Here is an 18491-nt window from a genome sequence, read left to right as displayed (position 1 = left end):
CCAATGTTTGGGTTTTGTACGCAGCATACACCCAATGTTTATTTTTAGTGGCAAAAGTACCCAAAGTCAGTAAAACTGTAATTCTGTCAGTCTCCTCCGTTAAGCAGACACGTGTCACATTTTTATTGGTCCAAATCATAATTATTTTTAAAATATTATTGAGTTGGACCAATCACGAAGTGACACGTGTTGGTCCAGTCATCATGAAACGGAACCTAACGGAGGAGGCTGACGGAATTACAGTTTTACTGACTTGTGGTACTTTTGCTACTAAAAATAAACATTGGGTCTATGCCGCGTACAAAACCCAAACATTGGGTACTTATGCCGCAAATATCTCTTTTAATTACTACTTCAAGCTTTTAGTTGAATAAAACTTGTATGGTTGATAACTTTATGTAGTTTGAACCTAAATGAATTGTGTTGTTTAGTTTTTAAGTGATTTTATCTTTTGTATATTTTTAAGTTAATATTAAAGTTCCAACTCAATTTTGAAAAAAAGAATCAGGTTCCAACTCGAAATCTAATTAAAAAACTGAATCAATCCAATTACTAATTGAATTGGATTTTGATACTTAATTAGATTGAATTAGATGATAATTTTTAAAACCCAATCATTAATTGGATTGGAATAGATTAGTACAAAAATGTTTGATTGAATTGGATGTTCACCCCTAATCATAATAGTCAAGTTTAATACTATTACATGCTTAAGTTTGACAATTATGATCATACTTCCTTACATTTGGCATCTTTACACAAATTTAGTATAATTTAATTTAATTAAGTCACAAATTTCTCACACTTTGTAACCCAAGTTGTCACTAACTAATTAGCACTAATGGGGTGTTTGCTATGGGGGTTTGGTTTAGTGAGAATGAGAATGTCAAATCTAACTCATGTTTGGTAAATTTATTTTTAATGGCGGGAGTTTGTGTTTCTAAGTAGTTCTCATTTTTTAGCTTGATTTTAGTTTCACATTCTCTTAATCTAAACTCCTTCTAACTCTACTTCCAGAAGCTCAAACCTCATATCAAACACACCCTAAGAGTTATATTCATTATGTCCAAATTAATCATAAGATTCATTAATAAACAATACTGTGATCTTAGGTTTCACAATTAGGATCCTACTCCCATACCTTCGGCATATTGAAACGAACTTAGTATAATTTAATTTAATTAAGTAAAAAAATCTTAAACTAAACCCCAAGTTGTATTTTTTATGAATGAAGGACTATCAATTATTTTAATTTTGTAAATGTCATTTCAAATAATATTAAAAGCTTAAGTGACAATTAGGATCCTAAGCCCATAATTTTTGCATACTTACGAGAATTTAGTATTATTTGTACCCAAAGTTGTCATTTAATTTGATCAATTAGTACAATGAATTATATTAATTATTTCGACATTAATCCTAAGATTCATTTATAATAATATCACAAGTTTAAGTTTGACAATTAATATCGTAATATTATACTTTGTGCCTATTCACATGGATTTTATATAAATTAATAAAATTAAGTGGCAAGTTTATTAAACTGTATGCTTCGAGTTGTCATTTTACAGAATTAATCCTAAATTTGTTTTTATTATTGTTACAATCTAATGATTGACAATTAAGATCCTAAGCTTATATTTTGGTCCTATTGACACAAATTTAGTAAAATTTAATTTAATTAAGTCAGCAAAATTTTGTTATAATTGGTTAAATACAAAGTCTAAATGGTATCATACAAGGTGGTGTCAAATCCTTAACGATTTCATTTAATAATGATGTGAAATTTGAGTTTAAGTTGTAGGCATTTAAAAATTACATTTTTTGGTCTAAAGTAGTACAATGAGATATCTAAGCGTACTCAAAAAGTTTGAGATCAATTTTGAACAATTTATCCAAAAGCTAAGTGGCATGTCACCTTTTGTATGCATGAAACACACGTAGGGCCATAAATTACCATAAATTTTTTTGTTGTTGAAGAAATAAGAAAAAAAGAAGGAGAAAAAGAAATCGAGAAAATAGGGTGTTTATGTAACGCCCTGGATAGTCAAGACCGTTACACTGTGTGTTTATAAAGGTGCTAGACTTGCTAATCAGGTCATGTAGTTGAAAACGTGTTACTGAAACTATAGTGGAACTAGGGTTAAAAGATTTTGGTCTCAAAAGCCGCATTGCTTATAACTAATATTTTCTGTTTACACGGGATCCCAAAAATAATAAGATTAAACCATTACAAAGACTCGAGATTTAGATGCTAGCCACTCTAAGGCAAAACATACTGTTAAGCATTCCTTGTCCTGATCCACTCCTCAGCCAAGGCGGCCGAACAACTGACTATGTACAATCAGCCCTGCAGCTCTCCATCTTAGGATTGGTCCAACTTGTCTTTGCCTTTACCTGCACCACGTAGCATCCGTGAGCCAAGGCCCAGCAAGAAAAACACAACAATAGAGCATAATCAATCAACAAACAATCAAATATCTCATATCACATAAGCATGTTCTCATTAAACCAAACATCCATAATAATCAAGTATTCAGCATACCAAGCATATCATTTCATATCAATAATTAATCACAAATGATAACTAGGGTTAGCGCCCTTAGGTCGCACCCTCTGCTTATTCCACTGAGTCCGGCCCGCTTAAACCGGGCTCAATGAATATTAAGCTGTCCTCGGCTACCAGTGGACAAGCCGCGCCCTTTGCGCAAATATTGTATACGACACCCTTAGGCCGTTTATCACATGTCCCATGACATGATACCATCTTGACATTATACAGATATCAGGAGCACTTAGTCCCATCACAAACACATAACCGGGTGCAGTTTTCTTACCTTTAGATTCGATAGCTTCGTTCACTTTGATCCTTGAGCACGATCCCTCTTGAGCCCTAGCGCACACCTAGTCACAACCTTAGGTCAGAATCATCACCAAACCTCAAGTCCAAAACCTAACCTCAGGACCAATCCCGAGCCCTCGGGAAGCCCCAATTCCACCAAACGGAGTGGTGGAATCGAACCATGAACCCCCGGGAAAAAACCCTTGAAAATAATTCAAAAACCCCTTTCTGGAAACAGGGTAGCTCTACAGCACTCTAAGGAGGGCGCTACAGCATTACAAACAGAGCCCAAAATTGTCCCAGGGTAAATGTCCTAGCGCTACAGCGCTAGCGCTGTAGCGCTAGTCACAGAACAACAAATGCTGTTTTACCCTCCTTCGATTTTCCCCGAGCCAAACCTTACCAAAACTTCTCCAAACTTCCACCAAACCTAGAATCAAGCTTACTAACATGTCTAACTCATCCCAAGCATCCCAACCATACAAAACTTAAACACATGCACCCCTAAACTCAAAATTCACCATGGTTGAACCTCAAACTCAGAAACTTCAGCAAAACAACCAAAACCTCAGAATTAGAGCTAGAATTTCATACCTTCAATGGAGATTCGACCTTAAGTCAGTCTCTACACCTCCTTGGCTGACTCCTCCTCAAACCCTTGGCTTGAATTCCCTAGAATTCCCATCAAATTCAGCTTAGACATCATAGTTCAACATGGAAACCAGAAACTGAAGAAAATCTCAAAGTCTTACCTCAACTGAATGGTTTGTTCTTGCTAAATCCTTGCCAATTATTCAAGCCAGACCAAAGACTCTAGCCTCAAGCTTTACTCTGGCTTTCCCTGAGTTTCTGCTCCAAAATACCTCAAGAATTGATGGGGAAGAGCCTAAACCGATAAAGAGAAAAACAGGCTTCTAGTTCCCTTTCTTTCCTTATTTTTCTTTTCTTTCAGACTCTAGACTTTTCCCACTAAGGCATAAAGCAATAGTTATCCTTATCCTAGTTTTTAACTCAAATGACCAAGATACCCTCCCTTTTATCCCTAAGCCTTTAAATCAACCTAGGGGCATTTTGGTCATTTCACCCAATACCCTCTAATTCCTCGAGTGTCTCTAATATTTATCACTTACTTCCCGACACCTAACTAATCACCAATTATATTCCTCAATGTCAAAATTGACCCCAAATATTCTCTAAATTCTCACTTATACCCCCAGGCTCACCCCGAGCTGGGTATAAATCCCCGCCGTGACTTTTTCGCTAACCTGCTCACTAGGATCGTCTTGAATCACAGATCACAAATATATCCACATAATAATGTGGTCTCAACAATTATCACATATATATACAGTTATGGCCTCAACATGCCAAATTACAATTATACCCTTTCTAACCTACTCAGGGCCTACATGCATACTAATACACATAGTCATGCATCTCATATATTCAAATAGTCATATAGCATACTTTTGATCATTAAATCACATATATTCCAATAATGCCCTCCCGACACAATAATCAAGGCCCTTAAGCCTTGTTAGTAATTTTGGGTTGTTACAGTTTAATTAGTGAAGAATGATTTTTGGGTTACAAGCCTTTTGTTTCCGCATAATTTTTTGTTCTAGTTTGAGACAATTTTTTCTTTCCCTATTTATAGGGAAAATGAGATTTCAATTACATTAAATGCCCATACTTCCTACAGCTAACAAGGAAAAAAAATCGGTCAACTACTTCTAATGCATAATAAATGCCTCGAATAGTCTGCCAAGTCAAAGGCATGCTTCTTAGGAAGAGTTGTGAATCGAAGATGTGCTCCTAGGAAGTTTCATGCCTTTGAGGATGTATCCGTCCTAGGATGCAGGTGAGGATCTACTTGATCTTTGTTCGACCTTTGTTGGTTCTTGCGGAATGGATGAGAGGACTAGTGTCCTTACCATGGATCGCTCTTAGCCGGAGTGTCTCCTTCTAATGCGAGATATTGAGGTTGCTTTTGACCTATCTTGTTAATCTCCTCCTTTAGGCAATCTCCGACTTGAGCTTCTCAATGGGTGTTTTTGCCCTCTAGGAGGTGATTCGCACTTTTATTTGATGAAGGTCCAAAGTTTGCATTCCCAACACATGAAGGCGACTAGCTACTAACTAATTATGATGGCTAGTCATATATCCTTCAAGGCCACCTTGGTTTAACACAAGTGTTTTTCGTGCTTGAGGTTGACTTGGGTCTTAGAGAATTCATAAGCATAATCGAGGCTTCTTCATAAAGCTCTTTTCCCCCAACGTATACCCAATTAACATCTTTTTTACAACTATATACATTATAGTTATTATGATTGAGTTGTATGTGTTATACTTATTTAGTTGGTTTTATTCATAAGCTTTCATTTTTAACACTATCACAAGCTAAAGTTTGACCATTAGAATCTTATTACAATGAGCCAATTTGCACAAATTTAGTACAATTTAATTAAGTAAAAAATGTCTTAAACTATGTATCCAAGTTATCATTTTGATCAATGAGTAGTAGCACGAACTATTCTAATTTTGTAGGCATTAATGCTATAAGTAATTTGATATATTATAAAAAGCTTAAGTTTGACATTCAGAATTTAATCTCATACTTAAGGCCTATTTATGCAAATCTAGTATAATTTAATTTATGGGTGTTTGAAAAATAGTCTTCTTTTTATAATTACTTTACACATTATTCTTGTTTTGATAATTTTTTTTTGTAAAATGACATTCTAGACACCTTCTTGAAAATTCTCGACACCTTATAAAGAATTCTAGATATTCTGTTAAAAATTTTTGACGCCCTGTCTGGATTCCAGATAGAGACCATTTTGCAAATCAACATTATAAAATAATCAATTTTCACTAATCACTCTTTAATTTAATCAATAACAAGTTTCTTACACTAAGTTCCTAAAGTTGTCATTTTGACCCATAAGTACCATGAGTTATACTACTCTTGTTGAAATTAATCCTAATATTAACTTTTAATACTAATACAATCTTAAGTTTGGCAATTAGGATTCTAATCCCATACTTTGGACCTATAGACACGAATTTAGCCTATTTTACATTAATTAAGTGATAAATTTCTTACACTATGTAACGTACAAGTTGTCACTTTTACCAATTATTAGTATGAGTTAAATTAATTATGTTTATATTGATCCTAAGATTAATTTAAAACAATATAACAAAGCTTAAATTTGCTGATTAGGATCTCAATCCCATACTTTGGGCCTTACACCAATAATGTAAAACATTATAGGGATTACTTGATAAGTACCCATTTTTAGGATTAGTTAACTAAAATTAGTGTTTAAATAAATTCAGTTAAATTTTACTCATTATTATAATGACATTTCTCATAGTACAATTGCTTATACACATATAACTTAGGTATGACTAAAGGGTATAATTGGTAGATTCAAATAAATATTGGGTATAAAATTAATTTTTTTTAAAAGTGACTAAATTAAATGACATCTCTAAAACTACTAGACACTCCGTGGAATTTGTACAACATTATAGGGAGTCATTAAGGGGGTGTTTGGTATAGGGTAAAGTAAATGTGGGAATGAGAATCTAAAACCATTCTTATGTTTGGTTCAAATTTTAAGGGGGTAAAGTTATTAATTTGTGATGTCCCACGTCACTATGGCTGCTTTCTGGAATGACGACTGGCCCTACAAACTAACACGAGTCTTTTCAGCATGCTTTGTCCTCACTCACATGCTTCCTGGAAAAACTTCCCAGGAGGTCACCCACCCCTAGATTACCCCAGGTCAAGCAGCTTAACTTTGGAGTTCTCAAGTGATGGGCTACCGAAAAGAAGATGCATCTTGTTGATATAGGTAGTATCCATCAATCCATTTAAGCCATCTTCAACTGTGTAGTCCCAGACCTACACAGTCTTAGAATCATCACACTTTACCTTCCCCAGGCGGTGTGGGATTGCAAAGCTTACCCGGTCTTTCCCCTTACGGATCACGGGATTCTGACTGTCACAATCACCCCCCCTTACGGGCCCGACGTCCCCGTCGGCCACACTTCCGGCTGGGTCAAGGCTCTGATACCATTTGTGACGCCCCACGTCACTATGGTTGCTTTCTGGAATGACGACTAGCCCTACAAACCAACACGAGTCTTTTCAGCGTGCTTTGTCCTCACTCACATGCTTCCTAGGAAAACTTCCCAAGAGGTCACCCATCCCTAGATTTCCCCAGATCAAGCACGCTTAACTTTGGAGTTCTCAAGTGATGGGCTACCGTAAAGAAGATGCATCTTGTTGATATAGGTAGTACCCATCAATCCATTTAAGTCTTCTTCAACTGTGTAGTCTCATACCTACACAGTCTTAGAATCATCATACTTGACCTTCCCCAGGCGGTGTGGGATTGCACAGCTTACCCGGTCTTTCCCCTTACAGATCATGGGATTCTGACTATCACATAATTTGTGTAGGTCCCACATGTATTTTAAAGGTAAAGTGAAACTTTTTGTACACAAGAGTTTAATATTACATCCATCCTAAATACCTCTACACTTTCCAAAGAAACTCAACTACTCAAAATAAACACACCCTAGAAATAGAATTTGTTGTAGTGAACATAAAACGGTTAAATGTCACCAGGATGACACATGTCTGTTTTTACTGCCGCATAAGACGAATTAATCCTGTTAAGATGTGAGTAGTAAAGAAAATATTGTTTTAAGGTGTTGGATAGTTTTTTTTCCGTAAAAGAAAAAAAAACAAAACTTGAATATTTAAGTGTAACAAACTAAAAAACTTATATAGTTTAACCACTAATATCCAATTTGTTTAACATTAACCATTTTTTTTTCTTTCTTTTGTCTTGTTTCCTTCAGATTTTCTTAGGTTATACATGAATCTATATCTAGGAATTGATGTCATTAATAACATTCAATCATTTAAAAAATATCTAGTAAACATTATTGAAACAAAGCCTCAAGGACTCAAATCATAACCGAATTATTTATGTTATGTTGGTCATCATGCACTAGCAATGCTTTCATACCTAGAGAGTTATTAGGTAGAGGAACCTCTAGTTACATTATAAATTTAACAAAATTTTAAAAAAAATGAAGGTAGGTTAAGAATAAATTCTCTATGGTAAGGTATAGAGAGAAAGTTGTTACATAATTACACATCTAGAAAGTTTTTAGTTACCTTGCTTTAAGCTTTATATACAAAAACATGGATGTTTGCTAATTATTTATGCTCTTGCAAGAATAAAAATACAACAAAGTTAAAATATAGAAAGAGTAATAAGTTGTTGGTTACACTAAAGTGGTTTTTTTACGTATTTAATAGTATTTATTATTCTTAAAGTTAAGGAAAATTGGTGGTGATAATACCAATTTTTTTTCAAAAGTTATATATTAATATCAAATCTTCTTTTGGCGTTAATAATACATAAATCTATAATTTTGGTGCAACAGTTAGTACTCACCGTTAACTGTCAGTTAAGTATCCACGTATCACATTTTTATTAGTCTTATTGGCAACGATAATACCAAAATCTTTTCAAAAATTACACTTTAATACTCAATTTCTTTTTGGCGGTAATATATAAATCTATAATTTCAGTGCAACTCTTAGTACTTACCATTAAGTGTTTGTTAAGTATCCACGTTGCATATATGGATTTTGAGATGATTTTATACTAAATTATTTAAATTCCTTAAATATTAGAAAAATCATTTTAAATTTTAAAAAATCTAAAAGATTATTAAAAACTAATTAATAAAACAAAAATTTGCAAATTCGAAACAATCCAAATTAAAATTGAAACTTGGGGATGATTTTAAGTTTCAATTTTAATTTGGGTTGTTTCAAATTTGCAAATTTAGTTTTATTAATTAGTTTGGGATATTGGTGGTGATAATTCCCAAATATTTTCAAAAGCTACACTTTAATACCCAAATCTCTTTTTTGGCGGTAATAATACATAAATCTATAATTTTATGCAACCGTTAATACTCACCGTTAACTACCCATTAAGTATCCATGTGACACATTTTTATTAGTCTAATTGGCGGCGATAATACCCAAATCTTTTCAGAAGTTACACTTTAATAGTCATTTTCTTTTTTGCAGTAATACCTAAATCTTAACTGCCCGTTAAGTGTCTATGTGACAAATATGGATTTTGGGATGATTTTAGACTAAATTATTAAATTATTTCAATATTATAAAAATCATTTTAAAATTTTAAAAATCTAAAGATAAATAAAAACTAAATAATAATATGGATTTTAGGATGATTTTGAGTTTTAATTTTAATTTGGGCTGTTTTGAATTTGCAAATTTTAGTTTATTAATTAGTTTATAATAATATTTTAGACTTTGTAAAATTTAAAATGATTTTTATAGTATCTAAATAATTTAGGGATATTAACGGCGATAATACCCAATTCATTTACACTTTAATACCTATATTTATGAGTATAAAAATATGTCACACGGATACTTAACGGGCAGTTAAAGGTAAGTACTAACGGTTGCACCAAAATTGTAGATTTAGGTATTATTATCGCAAAAAACAATATTTGGGTATTAAAGTGTAACTTTTGAATTTTTTTTGGTATTATCGTCGCCAATATCCCAATTAGTTTTAATAACCTTTTAGATATTTTAAAATTTAGGGATATTGGCCGCGATAAATCTCAAAAAATTTAAAAAGTTACACTTTAGTACTCAAATCTTTTTTTTTGCGGTAATAATACTTAAATCTACAATTTTGGTACAACTGTTAGTACTCACCATTAACTGTCCGTTAAGTATACACATGACACATTTTTATTAGTCTAATTGGCGGCGATATTACACAAATATTTTCAAAAGTTACACTTTAATACATATTTTTTGCAGTAATACATAAATCTAAATTTTCGCTGCAACCATTAGTAATCACCATTAGGTATCCACATGACACATATGGATGATTTTGGACTAAATTGTTTATATTCTTTAAATATTATAAAAATCATTTAAAATTTTTAAAAAAATCTAAAATATTATTAAAAACTAATTAATTATATGAATTTTGGGATGATTTTGAGTTTCCATTTTAATTTGGGTTATTTCGAATTTGCAAATTTTAGTTTTATTAATTAGTTTTTGATAATTTTTTAGATTTTTAAATATTTTTTATATTATGTAAAGGATTTATGGATATTGGCGGTAATAATACTGATATCGTTTCAAAAGTTACACTTTAATACCTAAATTTACGAGTATAAAAATGTGTCACGTGGATACTTAATAGACATCTAACGGTGAGTACTAACAGTTGTACCAATATTGTAGATTTATGTATTATTAACGCCAAAAAAAAGATTTGGGAATTAAATTGTAACTTTTGAAAAAAAATCATTTTAAATTTTAGGGATATCGGCTTCAATTATACCCAATTTTTTTTCAAAAGTTACACTTTAATACCTAAATTTATGAGTATAAAAATGTATCACATGGATAGTTAACGGTGAGTACTAACGGTTACATAAAAGTTAAAGATTTATGTATTATTACTGCTAAAAAAATAATTTGGTATTAAAATGTAATTTTTGAAATTTTTAGACATTATCACCGCCAATATCCCTAAAGTTAATTAACCTAACCAGAATGAAGTTGCCAGAGGTGTTTTCTATTTATTGATACATCTAGAAGAAGGTGTTCGATAGTCTTGTATATGTCATACAATTAATGTGGAGTTGATAATTAACCAAGGCTTGTGCCTATCCTTTTTGTTTGGAGATGACTAAACTTTGTAATTAGGACTAATTGTATGTTATATATACAATTGCAATATAATATGATTTTGTCCATTTTAGTGGTGGGGATTATATGAGCGTGTGTTGGTTCAAATAGAAATGTACGGTTTCTTTTTTAAGGTCAAAATTTTCTAATTCAATACAAATAAAAATAAATTATTAGGGATTTTTCTTGACTAATTGAGAGTTAGTGCACTAGACTTTATGATAGTTGAATTAGCCTTTCATTAACTAATGCATGCAGCTGTCTAGAGATTTTAAGTATATTGATAAGTGATATTTCCATTGAAAAGAAATGAGCACAAGGGCTTTAGCTATTGCTTCCTAGGGTTTTTATATTTTATTTTTATTATTATTCTTAACTATGTTCCCCATATTATATTTGTGTTTAAAATTTAGACCATAGATTGGATTGTCCTATTCATGACCTAATTTGCCTTGTATTCAATTTTTCATTTAATAAGAATGAATATTTTTAAGTGGCATATTATTGGGTTCTCCACCTTTGGTGAAAGTTTTGGAAAACCCACTAGAGGTTAGGTTAAATTTAAAACTCTATATGTACAAGATTTGGTTTTGATATTTTCTCTATAGTTTGTTAGTATCATTTTTTTTCCAACACTATTAAAAAACTAACACTTGGGATTTTTTATGACAGATTTTTCTCAACTTTTGATAACATAAAAGATTGAAATAAGTGGGATTAACTTATCACAACAGGAAAAAGAGAAAGCTTTTGTTTAATAGAAAAACATCACTAATAGTAGAATGGGTGGCAATGTGTGAACTTGAGTTATATAATTGGAAGTTTATGAATCACAAGGCATAGTGGAAAAATACCAATTTTTATATAAATAAACTTGTGTGTATGTGTAATTATTTATATATTAATTTAAGCTAATTTCTATTATCTTATCTATGGAAACATATTGGAGAGGATTCTTACTCAAAGACCCACTTAAAAGAAAAGAAAAAAAAAGATTAAAATATAGTTTAGTACAGCCTACAGGTACATGAGATAAGGTGTTTTAAGAGGGCTTAGGTCATAGTGCTGCTGATGTTTTCTGCTTTTATATTTTAAGCCTTAAAATATTGTGTTACCAAAGTTTGGTTTTAGGTCATTAAAAAGAAAACATGAGTCTCTATCAATGGAGAATTGGTGGCTGTGAATACAGTGACATGTGGTATCCAAATGTAGTAAATCAAAATCTACAAGGGCAGTGGCTCCTGTATCTCAAGGCAATCTAAGTGGTCATTCCACAAAATAATCAAAATGAAAGCTTTTATTTTTGTATATTTGTTAAGTAAGTTTAGTTATCAAGATAACTTTGGTTTGGTAGTTAATTGTTTTGGACGGTTGGACTTGCCAAAGTGTTGCATTTCAATTTCCAGAATATGTACAATTTTCATTCGAAAGAATATTGCTACGGTGCACTAATGGCGCTCAACATCATTGGATGCGATATTCGATATATATTAATTAGTGTAATTTAATTTCAGGTCTCGTATCACCAAACGTTGGATATGTAGGACCCGATATTAAATTACTGTTGTTCAATCAAATATGTGCAAGCGTACATAATCACAAAACAAGTAATAAAGTGATAAGTATACAAGATCGTCTTCACATGGATTGCAAATTAAAACTAAATGTGACAATTAATTACCAAACAAGTCTCTGTCTTGGGGGCGCGCCGCGACCCACTGGGTCAAGTCGCGGCCCGCCCCTCCTTTTTGTACCAGGATGGGTTTTCAAGAGTTTTTAGGCTCGGGGTTTCATTTCTTAAGACTCGGGATCGAATCTACTAATCGTTTTAGTAGGATTCGAGGTCCCGGGAGCGAGGTTTTAGACCATGAACCTCTTTTGCTAGGGTACAAAACCCTATTTTCTCTCTTGCCAAAAATGCCCTCCAAGCACTCCATGTGAGTCTCCTCATTTTTCTCTATAATCTTCGTCTAAAATGCAGCTAATATTCTGATTTGTTGTCACCTCACCACCCTTTGACAAGTCAATTAATGAAATGTCACTTGTCTTTCCCTTATATGCTGATTTTTCCTCTTTGATTCATATTGAAAATGCTCCAGCAAAACTTCTTTTGCTCCAACAAACCTAATATATCAGCACACAATAAACAAATAAGAGCTTTTTCACTTTTCGTCATTATTTTCTTTGGACAATTTCATACTTAAATTCATTAATTTCTACCTTCAGCTCTAAAACACCAAAAATGACCCAAGAATACAAAAAGGAAAAAAATTAACTAAAAATAACAAAACACACAAACATCATTCAACCTAATCCTAAAATTATAAGCTCAAAAGTATGAAAAATAACTTTGTATTCAAGAGTTATCAATTACACTAATCATCTTATGTCGCATCAACTAACGTCAGACAATTTTGTGTGATTTATGTTTATTGATAATCAAAATGACAAAGAGGAAGTTAACATTGAATTTTCTAGAATAAATAAAAGATTGAATTTTTGCAGGGTTATATGCCCTATGAATGGACACAACACAATAAAGTTTTGATGTAATTAAACAATGAAATCTAATAGAAGGTGATGACTATTTTAAGCCACTCATGCCCTGAACCTTACCTACCTTATTAAAAGTTAAGCACAATAAAATATACCTTTGGCGTCTAGTCTCACCATGACAAGTTTACTTTTCTATGATTTGTTCTGTACTTTTTTTATTAGAGACCACTATGAAATACCACATATTCACTTTGTATATATACTTCAACAACAGAACATTATTTTCTCACCTTGAAACTTAACCATTGCACTGCACAAACAAACAAACAAACAATCTTTTATCACTGCTTAGTGTGATCCATTCAACTTATTTAGCTCAAACAGTGAAAGTTCTTTCTCATCATTTGAAGATATGGCTCCAGAGAAGGAAGTAAGTGGTCAAGTGCAGTGGAGCATAAGAATCACAGATGACTCAACCAAAGTTTTAGCTCCAGAAAGAGGCCTTGCCAGCAAATTTTTTCATGGTCTGAAAGGTCTGATCATATGGCTCTTTTCGAAACCGGCGAAATTCCTGCATAATGCTTGGAAAATAGGCTGCAATGATCCAAGAAAAGTTATCCATTGTTTGAAAGTAGGGATAGCTCTCACTGCTGTCTCTTTCTTCTACTATATGAGGCCTCTCTATGATGGTGTTGGAGGAACTGCTATGTGGGCAGTTATGACAGTTGTTGTAGTTTTCGAAAACACAGTAGGTAAGTCAAAAAAAAAACAAGTCTTGTGTCAAATTCACTGCTTGAATTTTTCTAAAGAAAACTTTTTACTGAGGTTGAAATTTTTTTATATTGTATTTCAGGTGCAACACTTTACAAGTGTGTGAACAGAATTTGTGGAACTCTTTTAGCTGGATTTGCTGCCATTGGAGTCCACTGGATTGCTAGGCATTCAGGAGATAAATTTGAGCCTTACATTGTGGGAGTTTTTGTATTTTTTTTAGGTGAGTAATGGACATAGATTCTTCCTTTGGCAAAGTTTGTTTTTTTTCTTTTTTTGAGAAAGAAAACTCATTGTTTTTAAGCTTTGTTTTTTCTCTCAGCTTCTGCAGCAACTTTCTCTAGATTTATTCCATCAGTAAAATCCCGGTTTGATTATGGAACTATGATCTTCATCCTCACCTTCAGCTTCGTTTCGATTTCTGGTTACCGAGTAGAAAAGTTGTTCGATTTGGCTCATCAAAGATTATCCACCATAATCATTGGAACTTCATTGTGCATTCTTATAATTATGACTATTTGTCCCATTTGGGCTGGCCAAGAGCTCCATACACTCATCACCAGGAACATGGACAAGCTTGGTGACTCACTTGATGGTAAAAAAACACACTTTTCTCACTTACCAAACAGACAGCAAAAAAATTTATGTCAAATTTCATTAAAACTCAGTGTCTATTTCAGGTTGTATGGCTGATTACTTTAGTGACAACAACAGCAAAGAATCTGAGAAAAGCTACAAATGTGTGCTGAGTTCAAAAGCTGCAGAAGATACTATGGTAATAAATAGTTGCACATGTTGTTATTTTCTTTGTTTTGTCAATGAGTTGATCAAATCTTTCAACTTAGGTACTTAATGTTGAAACATTTTTCTTGTACTGCAGGCCAATTTTGCTAGGTGGGAACCTGCACATGGCCGCTTCAACTTTCGACATCCATGGTACCAGTACCTGGAAATCGCAGCAGCAATGCGAGGCTGCGCTTATTGCATAGAAGCTTTTAATGGCTGCCTAAAATCTGAAAATAAGGTAAACCCGAGTTCTGAAATCTTTTTTATCTGCTAGTCTATCGATCTTCCAAGCTCTCGCTAACTCTTTCTTAAAAAAAAACAATATTCAGTAATATATCATAATGACCATATCTAGAATATTGGTTTTTTAAGCAAATTTTCAACTGAAAAAACAGGCACCAGAGCAACTAAAGAAGCAACTGAGCAACATTTGTTTAGAAGTAAGCTCCAACTCTACAAGTGTTATAAAAGAGGTAGCTACCATGATGAAGACAATGAAGAAATCATCTAGAATAGATTTCTTAGTTGAGCAAATGAACACTGCAGTTCAAGAGCTCCAAAAAGACTTGAAATCTTTTCCTGGTGTGTCCATTCCAGTGCCAATGCCTGAGGATGCTCCTCCTCCTCCTCCTACTTTTTCTCAAGATGATAAGAAAACCGAGGCCGCGAATGATTCGAGCAATGGAGCTGCAGCAGCCTCAGCCCCAGTTGCAGTCCCTCTCATGGAGATAATTCCTTTGGTTACCTTAACATCTTTGTTGATTGAAATAACTGTAAGGATTAAAAGCACTGTTAATTCAGTAGAAAAACTTGCAGACTTGGCTCATTTTCGACCTGTGACTGATGAGAAGGTAAAAAAAGATAATAAGCCTGATAACAACAAGATTGTTGGGCAAGATCAACATAAAGAAGATGAAACCTTGAGAACCCTTCAAAGGGTTTAGATTACTTTATTGTTAGATTGTTATGTATATCTCATTTGCATTAATGTGATCTAATTCTCTGAGTTTTAGAAACAAAAAATATTTACTGTGAAAAAGTATATAGTAATATTATTGGTCAGTCAAGAAGATTTGTTGATATATATGATAAGGTGGATCGTTTGAACGAAATCCAATAAAGAATCGAAAGTTGAACTTTTTGTATTCATGAAGAATATTAACAGTCTTGCTCATAGTATTATTCAGCACATTGTCAATAACACAATAACAAAATTTTAATTTAATTAATAAGTAAAAAAATATATTTTAGTAAATATGTGTTAGTGAATAAAATTTTATTCTAGTAATTTTAAATAATATATAATTATTCCTTTAAAAAAGTATTATATTTTTTTTTAATTCATTATTTAAGTTAATTTATATTTTATTTAACTTTTATAATTTGAAAATCAATTAAAATAATTAACAAGTTTTTAGAGAATAAGTTCAACAATATGTTAACCTAATATACTTTTATTTTAAAAAAAATTAGGAACTTAAATGTTACTATATCAAAAAATTAGTAACTTTTGCCTCTCATCAAATTTGACATATTTTAACAATTACATTTTAAATTAGTTTTCAACTTTGTAATAATAATAATAATAATAATAATAATAGTTTTCAATATATACAAAATTATTGGCAACGACTCATTGCATATATACTCTGATATAGGATATTAACACAATATTCTACAAATGAAGTCGTTAATTAATAAAAATAAATTGAAAGGTGAATTATATCAATAATAAAATTTGTCAATAATAAAAATAATTCCTCATTTTAAAACTTAAATGTAGTGTAATTTTTTAAAATTTACAACAATTATAAATACATACAAAAACAGAAAATATTAAAAAAGTCTCTTATTAAATTTGTGAAAAATATTTTCCTTATATTTTCCCTCATAAAAATTTTCATCGTTAAAATTCAAAGTCTAAACAAAGCCTAAAATGTATGTCTTAATCACCTTCACTAAAACTTCCAACAAACTAAAAGTTGTCCAAAAACTACTATCGAGGTCACAAACAAGACTAGGGTAAGGAGAACTCGACGAGCAAGAGTGTTAAACTCTAAAGAAGCTTCAACCAACTACTATTAGAACCTAACTACTACATAGCAAAGAAGGAAGAGAGCATTTAAAAGAGGTGAGAGCTTTTTCAAAAATAGAGTGTGAAATGAAAAGGATGAGCTCTCCTTTTATAGACTTCAAGGGGAACAAAGCATTCGAAGCCCTTCATTAAACTCAAAAATGTTTTGGGAGTTTCTTACATTAATCATGGAGTTTACTTGCATTTTCTTAGGGTGTTACAAAATAAATATGTAACCTTCCTAAGTTACCATACCACAATATTTGTAACCTCTACTTTTACAATTTTATTCAAACCTTTTCCAACAATTATTGCCAAAAAGAAATGTTGAGAGAGATTTTTTTTTTTTTTTTAAAAGTGATAAAGATTATTGATATACCCAATGTCGGTGGTCAAAAACCACCGAGGTAGGGCTTTCTTGGTTGGTCAAGGTTATCGAGATAGCGGTTGTTCTATCTCAATGGGCTTGGGGCACCATTCTTAGTGCCTGCTTTGTTCTCATTGTGATCAATATAAGTTAAAGATGTTCTGAAAAGTTAAATAATAAAGTTCTACAATCTAAAAATAGAATACCCAATTTATTTTAGTAGGCAAAACTATTGTTAATTGTTAGCTCGAGTGAATTGGAATATATAACTTTAGCTTGTAATTGCTAATTTGAACCAATTTAGGCCTACTATAGGAGCTCGAGTTTCTGCATGCATCACTCATTACTTACAAAAAATAAAATGTAAGTGAATAATAATAACAATAATTGGTGGCATAAATATGCAATGTTTGTATTTTGCTCTAGTTATATCCCTTATTTTTTTTCGATAATTATACCCAATATTATCAAAATAGTAACTCCATTACTACGTCCTTCATCTTTCTGTTTATTGTTGATTTAGTAGATACGTGTCAACTCCTTAAAATTATTAAGGAGTCACATAATAATAAAAAGTTAACACGTGTGTGCTGAGTTAGCAATTAACTAAAAAAATAGAAAACACAATAATAGAATCATTGTTTTGATGACCTTCACTATATAATTAACTACAACAAAATAAACATTTGCAACCAATTACCCTAACAATAGAAAAAATAAATAAGTGATGCTTACCTTACTTTTTTAAAAGGGATTATACATTTTTATACTTTATGTTTTATTTCATTATTTGTTTAGACTTTGTGTTGTGATAAATTACTTTTTTGATCATTTGTTTTATAAAATAGTTTAAATAGACTCATAAACTTAATTTTGATGAATTAAAATTTGAAAATAAAAACAAAATTATTAGGCAGAATGGTTATGTTTTTATTCTGAGTTTTTAGTTTGATGAATTATTTATAATTTTAGTTCAAAAAAATTTGTTTAAAATCAGGTATTTGAATAATTTTACAAAATATTCAATTTGAAAAATAATTTATCAAAATATAAATTACAAACATATAATGACAATGAGATAAATCATGTTGTCGAAAAACGTATAAACATTTATCCTATGTTTGGTTTGGGGAAAAGAGAGAGGATATAAAATTTTGGAGAAAAAAGTGAAGAAACAAAATATATTGTAAAAGAGAAAAGAATATGGAAAGGAAAAATGAGTGGAAATTTGTTCTCAAATAATTAAGAAGTTTAATTACTAATATATCTTTAACTCGTTTAATTTTAAAATAATAAAAAAATGGTAAAAATATAATTGTAAAATAATTAAACCTTCCTTCCTGCCAAAAAATTATGATGGAAA

At 31.7% G+C, this 18491-nt stretch overlaps 1 protein-coding gene across 1 annotated transcript; it reads left to right on the top strand.

Moving 5' to 3' along the window:
- Positions 1-13458: 13458 nt before the first annotated feature.
- LOC133834122 (aluminum-activated malate transporter 10) lies at positions 13459-15676 on the top strand. The gene is made up of 6 exons (XM_062263624.1): positions 13459-13882; positions 13984-14124; positions 14224-14496; positions 14582-14676; positions 14782-14925; positions 15083-15676. The coding sequence occupies exons 1-6, from the start codon at positions 13543-13545 to the stop codon at positions 15629-15631; spliced, it is 1542 nt and encodes a 513-aa protein (XP_062119608.1). The 5' UTR covers positions 13459-13542; the 3' UTR covers positions 15632-15676.
- The last annotated feature ends 2815 nt before the right edge of the window (positions 15677-18491 follow it).

Source organism: Humulus lupulus, chromosome 5 (genome assembly GCF_963169125.1).
Source record: "Humulus lupulus chromosome 5, drHumLupu1.1, whole genome shotgun sequence".
Classification (NCBI taxonomy): domain Eukaryota; kingdom Viridiplantae; phylum Streptophyta; class Magnoliopsida; order Rosales; family Cannabaceae; genus Humulus; species Humulus lupulus.
This window is presented reverse-complemented; position numbering and strand designations above follow the sequence as displayed.